Source organism: Limulus polyphemus, unplaced genomic scaffold, assembly GCF_000517525.1.
Source record: "Limulus polyphemus unplaced genomic scaffold, Limulus_polyphemus-2.1.2 Scaffold1018, whole genome shotgun sequence".
In the NCBI taxonomy this organism is placed as follows: domain Eukaryota; kingdom Metazoa; phylum Arthropoda; class Merostomata; order Xiphosura; family Limulidae; genus Limulus; species Limulus polyphemus.
Window position 1 is genome coordinate 144,782 of NW_013666628.1, and position 17,276 is coordinate 162,057.

The following is a 17,276-nucleotide window of genomic DNA, read 5'->3' on the forward strand; positions in this document are numbered from 1 at the left end:
AAAATCTAAAAATATGGATCTTTTTAAAGTTATTTAAGACTAGATTAGGTAAAATAAGTAATAATAATGATATAATTACAATGGTTCATGAGGCATGCATAGGAGCAGCTTGTGGGTAAAGAACATCGATACCATAACTTAGCTGCACGTTCCTTGAGTGATTTACAACTTATGATGGCACAGATAGTAGTTAGACAAGGTTCAAAGGGCAATAAAATTTAATTATAGATAGATGTATAATGTTTTGAACTTAGAGCTACTTAGGATAAACGAATGTAGTTTCATTTTACAATTTGATGTCATTCTAGAAAGAAAAAAAGGTACCCAATATATTGAGAGTTGTAAGTATTAAATTTATAAAGACTTTAAATGAGTACAAAAGGTCACGTGACTCGGTCAGATGGACCAACCCCGTAGTGAGAGAGTTAATTGATGAATTTATTAGTCGATTACATTCAATTAATTGATTATTACACCCTTAAAACCCGTACAAGGAAAAACGAGGAAATTCTCAATAGCCGTGGTACATGAAATTCTTTTAGGCAGGATTAGAGTAATATAATCTGAGACCTTTATTTTCTTTTTTAATAGCTTTATTTTTGGGGCACGCACATACCTGATTTTATTTTATTACTCATCAGGATGTCTACCAGCCTGCCTTCAAATTGGAATTCTTTTAGCCACAATTAGAGTAAATTAATATAGGGACCTTGGGTGTGGTCAAGTACATCAATCGAATGGGTTTAATCTCCTGAGTCCAAAATCTTAACTAAATCTTGGTCAAGAGATGATGGAGCTATGAGGTAAAAGATTGTACTTGAAAATAAAGAAAAACAATAACTCGAAGACATTCTATGATACTCTATGCCGCGGCTAGAAAAAAAAGAAGTAAAACTGTTATCTGATAACAGACTTGACTTTTTTCAGTCACTACATTATTCTAACATGGTATTAATTATTTTTCTTTTCTTTTTTTTAAAATAGTTATCGAATTATTTATGATTTCACTGATGGGCTTTTTCTGAAGGTTGCCATTTTCACATTTGCAAAAACATATTTTTAGTAAAAAAAAATGAATTCCCACAAGTTTTATGAACATTTCCTTCCTGGTGGATAAATTATTAATGTCATTATTTGTTTTTCAGATATGTAGTAATTCCACACTAATCTTTTGTAAATCAAATAAATTAACTTGTGAAAACATGTTTTAATATCATAATAAAAGTAATAATGTTTTTCCTTAAAACATGCTACAATTACAGTTACAAATAATTAAATAGCCACTCAGGCAATTTATTTATGTTCATTTATCATGAATCAAACATCTGCAAAATACCTCTATTAAGTCTTAAGCACTCTTTAGTCATGTGAGTTCTTTGCCTAGCACTATATACATATATATTCCTGTGTCTATGCAAGCTTCATAATCCTGATGATGACAAAACCTTCTACAGACATTGTACATTTACTACTGCGTTAAGCTTTTAATATAGTTTTCTTTGTTACCCATTCAACCCATCTCCAAACTGTACAAGTTTATCTCAAGTTATCTAATGTCTTTTCATTGAAGAAAATTTCTGTAACTTTCAAACAGATGTAGTTTAACACACAAATATTTTTGTAATTCACAATGAAAGGAACACTTACAAAAAAACAACAAAATAAAAAACTCTAAAGCTTATATATTTACTCTGTCAATACAGGCGTGGTAAATTTGACCGAGTCACGTGACCTTCTATACTCGTTTAAAGTTGGCATAACTTTAATACTTATAACTATCTATATATTGGGTATATCTTCGTGAAATTTGTCCTTCACATACCAAAAATCATATTTTTTAGTGAAGTATTTTTAATAAAATAGATTTGTCAATGAATATATTGAGTATTTGTTTTTAATAGTCCTTGTGCAAAGTAATTTTCATGTTAAAATGAAAAATACTTTTTCTCATCTCCAAAATCTCAAATTTCCTTTGTGTAACCTCTAAAACCTCAGAAATGCATTTGAAACATGTGTTGTTTTTTTTGTAAAACTTTGTAGTTTATCTGTTATTTTCTCTACCCTATCTCAAAACGGAATTGGTAAATTCGACCGACCTAGTAACCACCAAAAAAAAATTGTAAGAAACTTAAATTAACCTTTTTTTGTTTCTAGAATGACTTCAAATTTTAACATAATACATCTATTTATAATTAAATTTTATTGTTTTATTGCCTTTTGAACCGTGTCTAACCACTATCTGTGCCTTAAAAAGTTGTAAATCACTTAGAGAACGTGCAGGTCACATTACACTGTTGAATTCATTACCAACGAGCTCCTTGTGCATGTGTATGCTTCATGAATCATTTTATTCATATTATTATTATTACTTATTTTATCTTAAATAACTTAAAAAGATTTAGATTTTTAGAATTTAGTTACTTTTATGATAATAAATATGAAAAACAAGAAATAAAGTACTTACCCTATCTTCTTTTTTTCTTGCTGTCGATTGTTGAGGACAGTTAAGCCTAATTTTTTATAGTAATGATAGTAATGTAGTTAATAATTTTTATCTAATTAAATAATGCACCAATGAATATAGACTAATAACACGCAAAAAATAGACAAATTCCCTTACCTCTTAACATTTTTCTGGGTTTCTAACTATGTGACAAGAGAACAAATCTTGTATTGTAAGTGAAATTGATGATATTATATTCAGAACACAACATTATACAATGTCATTTGATAGATGGAAACCTTGATTTTTCTAATGGTTGTAGGTAATATATAATGAAACATAAGATTGAACTACCAACAAATTGTGAAAGAGAATTTGGCAGGAGGGGTCTGATTTTCTATTTAATAGCTCTGTAACCAAATATAATTCAACACTATATTAAAATTATGGTTTGTCTGAGCAATAACAATTTTATAGAGAGTATTTTATGTATAATTTCATACTTTTTCGAGGGGTGGTGAATAAAATAGGGTTGATGATATGCCAAGACAAAATGTCATGTGTGTCACACTAGTGGAAATTCAGGATTCTTTTTAATAATTCCTTGTAGAATTATGAACCTAAAATAATATTATAATATAATTAATATTAAAAATATGTATTATTAGCTAAGATTTTATGCTATATAAAATTATAATTGGTATAACATAAACAAAAAGTAGTTTAATAAATTTTGAATGTAAGACACTAAAACCTTGTGCCATGCGCAGTAAAGGATACCTGGGGTGATAGGGTTAATACAAGATAGTCTAATTTGTGCTCTGTCCAATCATGTCTAATAATTAAACCACTTGATGTAGCACTATAGCTAGGTTTTGACCAAGGCCTGTTCAAAAACTAAAGGAAATGCCTGAAAATCAAGAAATGGATTCTAAGCGATTAATAGAATGGATTCTAAGGGAGTTATAAGTTCTTATTAAAAATAAAAGTACTTTGGAATGGGCCAAAAGACATCAATATGTAGTTTGTTTTGTTTATAGTTAAAACTCTGCAGCTGTGCAGGAATGAAGATATAAATTTTTTCTTGATATCTTACACTAAATAAGTGTCAGGATATGAAAATATCAAGTCTAAAATATTTTTGAGTTAAAATTTAAATACTTCGAATTAACATATAAAATTTCCTTAAAAGCATGAGGCAAAGATTTATGAAAAACAAGAGTAAATCCTGTCTTCAGTTACAATCAGTTAGGAGGAAGATGCTTTATTCATCCTAAACTGTTGTACATGAAAATATATCATACAAATAGTACCAAAATCTATAACATCCTGAAAATATGATTAATGGTGTTCTGCAGGTTTCTCCCTACAAATTTCTATTTTTTTATAAAAATAAGCATATTACTTTGCCACAGTTTCATACACCAAATTTTTACATAAAGTTAATGAATTTTGTCATCCTAAAACAATGAACAGTAATTTTTTTTTTTTAAATGACTAGTTTTGATTGTCAGCCTACATTATGAGTTAGTTTAATATTTCTTTCATTGTTGGAAATATTTTTTTTTTCAATAGGTGTCCAAAAATCATTACATGATCAAAACTACTGATGTTAATAAAAAGAGAAATAAAACAGACAGATGTAAAAGCTTGCTAGGTGGAGTATTTATGTTTAACAATTTTGAAACATGATTTGTGCGTGTTGCAAATTATGTCAAATGCTGTTAGGATGTTCAGGATACTATCGGGGGAGGTTCCAACTAGATCTCTATAAGCACTACTGATAATTTTATATTCTTATTATTTTTTACTTAACTACACACTGTTTGTAACTTTAGTAAAAAAAAATCAGTTAGAAAACATAGAAAATCATTGAGTTGGTGAGTTGGATTATGTATAATTCAACTATTTCAAAGTTTATATCTTTGTCTAGTAATATGATTGATCTGAAAAAAAAAACAACATTAAAGATAAATATTTCAAGTTTTTCAAGATATAGATAGCATGATATTTATAAAAATACAAAGTCCACACCTAAAGTCATATTTTAGCATTCGTAAACAGGATGGAAGTTTTTATTTTTTAAGTCATTACTTTATAGCACTTGCATTTTCAATTATTATGTTCGTCAAAAATACAAGACATTTTTCTCCTGAGTATTACAACTTCCAAGCAATGAAAAATCAACATTTGTATTGTATTTGTTTAGGAATAACCAGTTATTGACTGAGGCTGTGACAGAATTGCTGTGGATTCTCAGTTATATTAGTTTCAGAAAAAAATATATTACAGTAATTGATAGACAAATTGATTAAAAACAGTGATGTTTAATCATTTGTTTAATATTTTTTTTTTATTAAGTTAAGAAGAAAATTTCATAAACCCCTAATTACCTACCTAATTACAAAAGATTAAATAATACAATTTCTGAAAATTAGAGCAACAAGATAGATTTGCAGAATAATGGAAGATTTCAACAAGATGTTTATTATGAAGTATAAAGTAATTTTGAGTTCTCCGAGTAACCAAGTTCGGTCAAGGAAATAGAGAGGCTGGACACAATTGCTTAGAAAGACACTGAACATGCTTATGGATGATGGATGGTCACTTTTACTTGATTATAAACTATTTCCTTTTCAATCTACCTTGGTAGAGATCCTATTACATGATGTTACTTACTTTAGTAGTAATGTCAAACACACCCAGATTGACTAGAACTATCAAGTTGCTGGTCGTTCCCATTGAAACTTAGGTAAACTTCGAACATTGCATGGCCTACAGTTAGAGGACCATACCATTGATATCCATGCACAGGGTGCAGCTTTTTATCCATGGGCATGACAAAGAACAAAGGTAGTTAAAATGAAAGCAATTTAATGTCGTTCTTGACCACATGTTATGTGAAAACTGCACGTTCCTACAATAACTTAATACTTTATAATAATTTATTAAAATAGGAAGGTAGAAAATGAATGGTATGCTTACGTATCATACCATATGATGCTAGATGAACACAAGCAGTATGTTGCACATTTGTGTATATTTTAGCCATTTCAGCTTCTTGTCATTATCCAGTATTTTTAATTCAATGTGCTTGAATACCTCCTACATACAGTTTTTATTATCCTAATCTTGTTCTTTGACCACCAAATCCTGGAGAATTACTTGAGTAGCTGTAAAATCTTTTCTGGTGTGGTAATATTATCATTGATTTTTCTTCCCATTGTTGTAAGTTGTTTTTTTTATTGAGCAGTACTGAAACTGTTTTTTTTTTTATTGAGCAGTACTGAAACTGTTTTTTTTTACGGTTATATTGTTGGTTTCTGATTTATGCACACAATAGCCACAGATTTTTTTTGCTGGGTTATAGTATAAAATAAGTTACAATTTACCTTAAATTTTGAAACAAAGCATATAACCTTAACAAAATGTATGCATGTAGTGATTGAGTAAAACAAGTACTGTAATCCTAGTGCTTAAAGAAGGCTGTTATCAGGAATTTTTCTTGTTTAGCTGAATCATACAACATTGTGATGCACAGCTACAACAACAAACAAGCTACCCTGAACCAGTTACGAAGTACCCTTTCCAGCATTGAGACTGAAACAGCTCAGAAACTTCAAGACATAGAAAACAACAATTCTGAATTGAAGGTAAAAATTGATTAGAAAACTTTTCAAACATATGCTTTTCAAAATAATTAAAGATGGAAATAAAATGGCAGATAATGTTGTTGGTTATGTTATGCTATTGTATTATATTACTCATGAGCTGCTTGATGTGTGCCTTATTTATTTTTCTAATTTAACCATAACTAACCTAAAGATATATTTACTGAAGACTAATAATAATGTAAAGTTGTATGTCAGATAAAACATTGAATGATGGAATTATGTAAAGGTGTATCTGTTTAATATTTTAGGAATTAAAGCAACAATTAGCTGATATAATGAAAGCAAATGGAAAGCTTCAACAGGTGTATGAAGAAAAACGGCTAAATGTTTTGCAGCTTAAAAAAGAAAAGGATAGTACATTTACTGAACCACAAGTACAGCAGAGTATTCAACCTGATATGAGTAGGTTTCCTTTGTTTTTAAGTTCATTAGAAATAAAGATTATTCTAAACTTACAAAGTATTCATAACTACAAAACATGTAACAAAATTTCTTAATAAAACAAGTCTGAGGTGTACTGGGACTCAGTAATACAGAAGACAAAAAAAGTATCAAATACACCAAGAAGTAAGTTGTTTAAAAGCATATAATAAGGTTAGTGTTTAATACAATCACTTTATATGAAGTCCTCCTTCACAATTGTAATTTATATATGTAAACAGACAACAGAGTGATTAGAAGCTTTATGAATTTAGGGGAAATGAAGAAAATTGCATGTTATCGTAAATGAACTTACAAATGTAGGTCCAGACAAAGTCTCCAGCAGAGGTATATAAATTCTTAGTGTTCATATCTGAGTTTACATTCTGGGTCACCTAAAAATTTTTTCAAAATACTGGTTTCTAAAAGTTTTATAGTTCTGTTAACTTTGTGTGCTATCTCACACAAATAGTTGTAGATGCATATTGTTTGAAAGGAAAGCTCTTTTTCAGACTGTTTTCCCCCTACTATTGCTTCATTTGTGTGCACATAGTTGTTGAACTATTAATTAATAAAACCTCTTTGTGTAAAGACTCATTAAGTATAAACCAAAAGGTTAATGAATAAACTAGTTAGATTGTAATGTTGGTCAGTTGTGAACAATTAATTGGTATTTTTCAGCAAGTTTTGATGATGTCTGGGGAAACAGTGGAGCAGAGTTTCAGGATGACAACTGGGCTGGTGAGTATATTATAGAAAATATATTTCTTTAATCCCATTAGTCCTTATTTTAATTATGGTAACTATAAAAGTTTGGTGAAGTATTTTTCAATTTGTGTTGTGAATCGTAACAGATGATATGACATTGTTACAAGGATAATAGAAAAATGTAATGAATGATGCAGTTTACTATGAATATCACAAATATCAGATGGAAGGTGTGTGTGTTTAGATTTTGGACCGGTTCATTCCAATTCTAGTTTGAAAAATTAGTTCATTAGGTTTTCCAAGTGAAAACAGGTGAGTTAACCTTTTCATGACTGGTACCACTTTAACTCTCTCAACAAAAACTCGACTTTGAGATATCCTCACAAAACCTGGTAATATGTTGTTAAGATCATAAGTATCTTGGATACAAAAATGTCATTATTTTAATTGTGTCTTTTATCTATAGTAGTTATTTTCACTCAATCTCTGAATAGTTTGATGTAAGGTGATTTTCATTTAAAGTATAGAAATACTTTTTTTCATTTTATAGTTTTCATATTTCATTTGTATAACCTCTAGAACCTCCTTAATGAATATTAAAAGTTTTTTAAGGTAAATGTTTATATTTTATTTTCCTACAATATCACTAACTCTAGCTATTATCATCAACATATAGTGCAATGAAATCTTTAAAATATGAAATAGAAAAAATGTACATACCTTTTAACTCTTCATAGAATAGTCTTCAAACATCTTCTTTGGGTCTTTTCACTAATAGTGTAATTTTATGTTTCATTTTCAGTTTTTTGTCTTTTATGATTTATGTCGAAACACCAACTAGCACCTGCGACCCATTATAATGTAGGAAAAACTTGTTTAGTGAGGATAAGCATAGAATAATATTTAAAAAAATCATAATACTTTTCAAATAGTATTTTAAAACACAAATAATACATAATTAATTAAAATATAAAAGTAAAAACTAGATACAATTTAACTTTCTCCCTAACTATAACATAAGAAACAACCGTAAGTGCTATCGTTGATCATGCAGTCAACAATACTACTGGCAGTTAAATATACCTCAAGATGAAAACTGTGCACCAATTTCAAAATAACCATTATTGGATTATAGTGTAAAATGAGCTCTTTCTAATGACTGTATACCTGCATATGTAACCTCTACATGTAGGCTATATAGATCAAACACATGTACAGAAGGTTGACAAAATTTATTACTTGTTATTACTGCATTTATCAAGAGAACTTTGGAATGTACGTGTCAATAGGCCATGTAAACATACTTATTGTCTAGATTTACATCTACAAGTCTGCCAGGATCTTAAACAAGATTGGGAGTGCAAAAGTTTATAGCTCATGGGTCACCTTGACAAGAAAAACTTAAGTTTTAAGTAGGTTTTAAAGGTTTCTTTTCAAATATAGGCTTTAAAACTTGGATAACATAAAACTGTGACTGACAACATTTATTATAACATTAATTTCATTCACATTTACTGATAATAAAGGTGTTTATTTACATTTTGAAAGAACTTAGTGAATTGTGCCGGAAAGTGTTTAAAGGGGTATCTGTGTTTAAATTTTTATTAAGAAATCTCAGAGTTACAGTATGTATTGTTGCATGAGTGAAATTCCCATATGACTTCCCCACAAATTGTAGGTGCCCATACCCAGAGGGTTAAGTAATTTTATGTACATAAAAATCATACCTTGTTCCCTCCCTGTGAAATGTTTTTACAGAGAAATACTCACACACACATTGTTGGCTAATATATATATAAATTTGGCCATGGAACATTTTGACTTTACTTAGGTGATTGTCAGGTGTGAGAAAATAAGGATAATTAGGCACAACAGGAAGTATAAGATCATAAGAATGATCTAATTGCTGAAGCAAGAACAACAACAAAATTGACCCACAATATTATTGACTATTTTCAAACAGTTTAATAAGTTAAGGAAATAAGATTAAACATCTTTGTTTTCTTTTAAATAAGCATTCTATTTATAAAGTGGTTTGTCAGAAAATTATTTTAAAACAAATTCAGCATGTAGGAGGACTGTTATATTTTAAACAAGGGATATTTTTTTATGAATGCTTTCTTTGATTAACAGTTCAAGGTTGGAATTACTATTAAAAAGAAAGGTGGATACCAAACAAGTTATCAAATATCTAGTTTCATGTCTGTGACTTCAGACTGCCAAATTGGATGTACTTAAAAGAATGTTACCTTACCTAACTGATACTCCCATACTCTTATGGATGCAGGTGATAAAACATTGTTTAGGTTTTCCAATATAGTTAGTCTTGAAGTCACCACATGTGTATTTATAGACAATATAAGAGGGAGAAGAAGATGATCCTTTGTTTTATAGAGATATTTGAAGTCACCACATGTGTATTTATAGACAATATAAGAGGGAGAAGAAGATGATCCTTTGTTTTATAGAGATATTTGAAGTCACCACATGTGTATTTATAGACAATATAAGAGGGAGAAGAAGATGATCCTTTGTTTTATAGAGATATTTGAAGTCACCACATGTGTATTTATAAACAATATAAGAGGGAGAAGAAGATGATCCTTTGTATTTTATTCTAAAGTATGGTTTGAAGATTTTAAATCTGACCTGTACGTAGAACTTTCTTATTAAATACTTAAGTTGTTTAGAAAGTGACACTTTGTTTTCCTAGGTAGGAGATGGTTATTGAAACTGGGAATTTATCAACTGTAAACATTTTTATGGGAGTTTTAAATATTTTTTTTTAGAAATATTCTGGTTAGGCTCTCAATCATTTTCTTACATTATCCAGTATACAAATATTTCATAGAGAAAAACAATCCCATAGTGTAAAATGAAATACATTGAACAGATTTTCTAATAAACAACTCTGTAAATAGAATGGTTATTTAAAAACTAAAGTTTTTAAATTTTTTTTTCCTTGTCTACATTGATACAGTTTGTGAATAGTCAATAACATTGTTGGTTCCTTTTATTATTGTTCTTGCTTCATGTCATTAGAAATATTTTGTGATTTGTATTTTCTATTGTTGTAACTGATATTACATTTTTCAAACATTATGTAGCATACAACATAAGATGTTCCAGAGCTAAAAGGAATGTCATAACACATTACAATGACCACTTTATTATATTTGACTAAATAACCTTTAATATGTTTTTCAGAAATAATTATTTTCATGATCCAAAAGCTGACAAAATCAGTCAAAGATATTCCACAATACATTCAAGATGTTTAAAAGTAGTGTTCTAGGGAATCTGTACAAACCCTAACAGTATTAAGTTTTTATTAATCAAGAATGATATGTTTTTAAGAATTTCTTCCTTTATTCTATTGGAACACTGGCATATTCAGTTCTCAAGTTATGAAACTAAGGTCTTTGTCACACTTAGTCTTTTTGAAGTCTTAAATATGTTTTAAAGCTTAACCGGCTGTTTGAAGTAGTTTTTGAGTTATATCCATTATATCAACTGGTTTGTAGTGATAACCATGCATGAATAGATGAGTTTGTTGAAATTTCTGACGTTTGAACATTACTTTGAGTGATGTTTGAGTAAAACTCCTTTTTCACTTGTTGGCTACCTTCTCATATTGAAGGGATTTATATTTTTAAAACTGGATTATAATCACTATGTAAAAGCTTGCTTGCTTTTTTTGTGTAAACCTAGCCACATGTCCACCCATTGTCCCTTCATATTGACGTCTCATTAGACTGAAAAGCTATATTATCACACTTTCACATTAAATTGGGTTATGGTTGATAGCAGGACACTGTGCAATGTATTTAAAAATACAGTATTCTAAAAAAATTGTGTTTATATATTTTGATATTGTATGTTTAGAATGTGTTTTTGGATTGGAAATTTGAAAAATACCACAGTGACTTAGCTCTTATTACTGTCTCTTTGTATTATTTACCAAGTACAATTAGTATCATAGATAAAGTGAACAAAAATATATATATAAATATTTAACTTAAATTAAAAAGAACTTTTGATATACACTTTGGAGGTTCTGGGGGTTATGCAAATGAAATTTGAAACATCTATAAGTTGGAAAAAAGTATTTTTTTATACTCTTGTTGTTTTGTTGGTTACGTGAGAGATTACGTGGGTACACTCCCGTAAATTTAGAGCTAAACAATGGATCAAAGAATACAGAATAATAACATGCAAAAAGCAGATGATGTCCCATGTCTATCACAAATTTTCTAGCTTTCTAAGTATGTAACAAGAACAGTTAAAACTTCATCTAAGCTATTCAGTGTGGTTTCTGTGGGAAAGAAGCTGGAACTGAAAGCAATATTGACAATTCTACTTACAGTAAACAATATGATATAATATGTCATTTGATAGATGGAAACCTTGGCTTTCTATTTGTTATAAATATTATAGTATTGCAAGTCAGAGAGCAATTTCTGAAAGAAAGGATGTGACAAATGAGCATGGCAAGAGGGGTCTGGTTGTCTATTTCATGACTTTATAATCAAATAATATTGAAGGCTTTGAAAATTATGCTTTGCCTGAATGATGACGATATTGTAATAAGTAATTTACATTAAAATTTGTACTTCTTGGAGAGGTGGTAAATAAATTAAGAGAAGAGGGGATGCCAAAAGAGCAAATGTCTCAATTCTCACACTAGGGGAAATTCTAGATTTTTTTTTTATTATTGTCTTATAAAAGTAAGAACTTGAAATTTATATACTATTAAAAATTTAGATTATTAGCTGTTTCATATACTATATTTATTGGTATACCATGAAAGAAAGTAATTTAATTAGATTTTGAATGTAATTCACTAAATCCTAGTGACACTGGAGAAAAAGGTGCTAATAGAGAGAGGGTTAAATGCTTCTTATGCCTATGACTTAGAAGTTATTTTTTTATGAATATAGGCTTATTCTTATAATTAAGAGTTCAAATTTGGAAAAGGCCTGGAGAAGGTTACTATGTTAGGCCTCATAGAATGTTCTGGAAGATTATAACTAAAAATCGTAACTTCCAGGTATTAACTTCAGAATAATTGATTTTACATTGTGAATGTTTTAAAAATTTAAAATGAGTGTATTTCATAATCTAAGTTCAGGCATTTTAGGCTTATATTCTATTAAATACAATCTAGGCTCTCAAGTTTGCTCATATTTTTAGGTGTATTTCTGGATGATCAGTGAAATAGTTTATAGATTGCAATTGAAAAGTTCTTTAGCTTTGTTCATTTCATATATATTGATATTTAACACTAAAATTGGGAGTTTATCATAGAGAAATTGGGGGACTATTTTGGCCATCACAATATCTGAAAAACCGTAAAAAGCACCAAAATTGCCTTTCAACATTTAACATTAGAGCTTTTGAACAATAGAACTTTTGTTCTTATTGGTTCATTTCTTGCAGAGAAATATTCATTTAAAATGATTTCATCTTCCATTGCCTTTTACAAAGTAATTTACCTATATAAAACCTATTTTTAATGCTAAATTAGTCAGTTGATATTGATAGAATGTCCAAAAGTCATGTATGAGCTGGAAGTGCTTAGTGGGTAAAGTGTAATATTTGCATTAGGTTCAAATTTTGTTGATGCAATCATAGTAGAGTACCTTTTGAAGTTAAAGCAACGAGAAAGATAGGTCAACCAAAAATGTTAGTATTAAATCAATGAGGGCAAAAACCTGAAGCAGAAGGAATAGTAAGAATAATATACTTTGTTCTTCTAATTCTGATCATATTCATTTTCTTAGATCATTCAGTGGTTTACAGACTTAGATAGAGTGATCAGACCTCAACTATCAAAAGTCATAAGAAATAGTGAAGAACATTTATTGTTGTTTCTACTTAGTGTGTGTTGAAAAACCATTATTAAAGGACAAATCAAGGTCAAAATGGAATGGCCTGAGCCATGGGTGGACTTTTCATCAACACAAGAACAATTAATTGTGTGTTTTGAAGTAAGATATTGAATTCTAAACCTATGGAAAGTAGTAAATAAGAAAGGGTCTAGCAGATTGTCTCTTCTTCAAGGTTAGCATAAAAATTTGGCATTCCTTCTGTATGATTAACTGATGATTTTATGGTAAGATTGTATCTAAATTATTTCTTTTTAAATTGTTGTTCTCTCTCTTGTCTCCCCCCAGTGGCACAGAGGTATGCCTGCGGACTTACACTGTTAGAAACTAGGTTTCGATACCCATGGTGGGCAGAGCACAGATAGCCCATTGTGTAGCTTTGTGCTTAACTTCAAACAAACAAGCAAAAAAATATCTCACTTGTCTTATTATAATTTAATTATTTTGTTACTTTTGTTTATATTTCATCATATACATTTAATCCAACATTTATCACTATTCTTATGTAGTTATTTTTTCACAATAATGTCAATATTTTAGTTTCTCCTTTTATTTTCTAATGTCTATACATTGTTATGTATTATTACTTTTTATTCTGTTCTTTTCCATGTGCTAGAGAACATATGCTGTTGATGGTTATGAATTACTTTACTATAGCTCTCTTCTTTTCTGTAACCAAAACTTTCAGCCTTACTGTACACTATGTTTCAAATCGGCCATGCATGTTATCATTAGTTTTTTTTCAGAATGAAGATTGCCCAGATCTGCCTTCTGCCTTGTTTTTTTATCTTGTGATTATCTTTTTTGTAATTCCCAGTTCCTTGTAATTTAAAGTGAAGCAAGGCTTCATGTAATTTTTCAGAGTTCAACATCACAACTGAAGTGCAAAATGAAAATACCACAACTGTTGCTTTGTCAGATGCTTTGACAAGTTCTGAAGAGGAATCTTCAAGTATGAAAAAATATCGAGCACTTTATGCCTTTGACGCTAGAAATGTTGATGAGCTATCTATCATGCCAGGTGACATCATCATGGTGAGTAGTGTTTGTGGTTTAGGAAACTCTTCCTCGTTAAAATATGTAAATTCTGTCTCTCTTATAGAATTACTAGCAGTTTTCTAAAACTAATCATAACAACATTAATTACACTACTCTATGTGTGATGAAGCTTCAAAATTCCTGTCATTAAACTAGTCAGTGATACGGGTTTGTGTAACTATTTCAACCTGATAGCTGAGTGATGAACTCAATTAATTGACTATCATGGATCATTATTCCATGTCAAATCACCAAGCAAAAATCATTTTGACACCCAACATCTCAGAATTGGCCAATTTTTTAACTGATGGTACCTGACTACAGTTTAAGTATACCTTCAAGTTTATTTTGCAAAATTCTTTCTCCTTCTGGAAATAGAAATGTTTCAATCTTAACAAAATTATTTTTGCAATAAAAGTAAATAAAAATTCAGCTAAGCTCGTCGATGTGATTTCTATGAGAATAAATTTGAAATTGAATGATGAAATAAACAATGCCCTGTACAGAAGACAATCTAATATAATATGTCATTTGGTAGATTAAAATGTTGGCTTTATATTGGTTATAAATACAATACTATAGTGTGTTAGAGCTAATAGCAATTTGTGAAAAATGGGATTTGAGAGGTGGGTGTAGCAAGTGGATTTGATTTTCTAGTTTATGGCTCTTCAGACAAACTAGATTGAAAGCTATAAAATCTATGCTTTGCCTTAGTAATATCTATGTGATCATGAGTAATTTGTGTTAAATACTGTACTTCAGAGAGGGATGATAAACATATTAGGGAAGACTTAGATAACAAATGTCATTGGAGATTGAGGATTTTTTTGAAATTTCCTTAGAGTTAAGAAATTAAAACTTATATTAAGATTTGATTTATTAACTACATTTTGATACCAAGTTTATTTATATACATTCATAATAAAATAGTTTAATTAAATTTTAAATGTAACTCTGTAAATCCACTAACCATCCACCTAAAATATGATACTACTTCATTATGAAGCTATTCACCATACTGTTAAGCTAGTCTGTGGTACTAATATGTTATTTATCTATGAAGTTTATTTTAGCATATTAATCCCTGATAATAATCATTATGAAGCCAGTTAACAGTGATATTAAATTAGTGTTTCATATTAATATGCAAATCTGGTTCACCATGTAATTATAATAGTCTGTGATACTGTGAAATTTATTACGGAGTTAAGCTGGTCAGTGAAACCCAATACGTTATGAAGGTATTAAATTTACCATAACTTGAAACCATTCTGTGGCACTCTTTTTATAATGCTGTGAAATTCACCATAGCATTAGTCTGTAATAGTAATAGGCATTGAAGCTAATTTATCATGAAGGTAGATTAGTTTGGGATACTAGTATGTTTTATACTCATAGATTATGAAGCTATTAAATCTAATATTAAAGTTTTCATACTAGTTCATTACACTGTGAAGAAGCTATTAACTCTCTCAACACGGGCTCCGTCGAATTGTATGACCACATGATCATTTTATACATGTTATAGTTTTGATACTGCTAACTACTAATTTGGCAGTCTTTCAGTGAACATTACATGTCTTTTTACATACAAAAAATCAGATTATGTCTATATTTATTTTACCTAATAAAATCTTAACTAAACCAAATAATTTCCTGTTTTTGAATTTTTGTTACTTTTATAATAATGAACAGAGAATACACATGAAAAACAAGAAATATAGTACTTACTCTTGTCTTTATTTTTTTCTGGCTGTTGAATGTTGATGACACTTAATCGTACATTTTTATACTAACAAAGGTAATGCATTAAATAATGCACCAAAGAACATTGAATAATAACATGCAAAAAGCAGACAATGTCCCACAACTATCACAATATTTCTGGCTTTCTGTGTGACAAGAGCTGTTACAAATTCATCAAAGCTACTCGATATGTTTCTCATGAAAACAAAGCTTGTACTGAAAGAGAAATTGACAATTCTCAGTATAGAAAACAACATATTTCATTTGATAGATGAAAACTTTGGCTTTCTATTGGTTATAAATAATATAGTATTAAAGATAAGAGAGAACTATTAACAAATCCTGAAAAAAAGGATGTGACAGGTGGATGTTGCAGATGGGGTCTGATTTCCTATTTAATGGCTCTGTAACTAAGCAAGATTGAAGGCTATGAAAGGTATGCTTTATCTGAGCAATGACAATATTATAATGAGTAATTTACTTTAACGTTCATACTTATTGGAAGGGTGGTAAATACATGAGAGAAGAGGGGATGCCTAGAGAAAAAGGTCCTATTTCTCACACTAGGGGAAATTTAGGAGATTTTTTAATATTGCCTTATAAAATTAAGAACTTAAAACTTGTATACTATTAAGATATGGATTATTAGGTATGATTTTGTGCTATACTAATTGGTATAATATAAAAAGTGTAATTAAGTTTTGAATGTAACTCACTAAAAACATTGTGACACGTGCAGTAAAAGATGCGCATGGAGAGAGTGTTAAGTGAAGTATGAAACTTTTTATTCCAGTATGATACTATTGTAAAGTGTGTTTTTAATATTGCAATTTACATATATATTTGGAAAAAGGAGTTTGTCACTATGTCATGATTTCATGAAAATTAAGACCTCTGTAGAATCTAGAAGCTACTAGAGAGAAATAAGAGTGCAATATAAATACCAGAGTTGGTAATTGAGTTAATGAGTTGTTCAGTTAAATGTCAGTTAGTGAGTCAGACATTGATTCACTTAGTAAGCAAAACAATGAATTATTCAATGTGTTTCTTACTGATTGATTAACAAGGAAATCCTGCAAGTTAGTGTTCAAGTAAGTGACTTGAGCTTTATTTGTGAGTTAGGCATACATTAGTTTCAGAATTGTTTCTACCAAATAATACAAAAGAACCCATCCAATGTTACAACCAGGGATAAAGAAAATACTGGAGATCAGTAATCGAATACAAATACAATTATTTCATTTTTTTATGAATACAAATACAGGAAATATTCTAAGTTCAAATACAAATACATAGGAATGTATTCATGAATACTTTGTCAGGTAATATGCAATAATGATAAAATAGCTAACATTAAGA

The 17,276-nt window shown here is 29.4% G+C and overlaps 1 protein-coding gene across 2 annotated transcripts in view; it reads left to right on the plus strand.

Annotated features, from left to right (window-relative positions):
- LOC106461720 (intersectin-1-like) overlaps nucleotides 1-17,276 on the plus strand; it is a 223,110-nt gene that overhangs the window by 80,301 nt on the left and 125,533 nt on the right. For both annotated transcript variants that reach the window (XM_022388749.1, XM_022388750.1), the window contains exons 15-18: nucleotides 5,957-6,096; nucleotides 6,366-6,519; nucleotides 7,219-7,278; nucleotides 13,996-14,168. In XM_022388749.1, coding sequence (XP_022244457.1) covers nucleotides 5,957-6,096; nucleotides 6,366-6,519; nucleotides 7,219-7,278; nucleotides 13,996-14,168 — 527 coding nt within the window. The remainder of the gene's footprint in view (nucleotides 1-5,956; nucleotides 6,097-6,365; nucleotides 6,520-7,218; nucleotides 7,279-13,995; nucleotides 14,169-17,276) is intronic.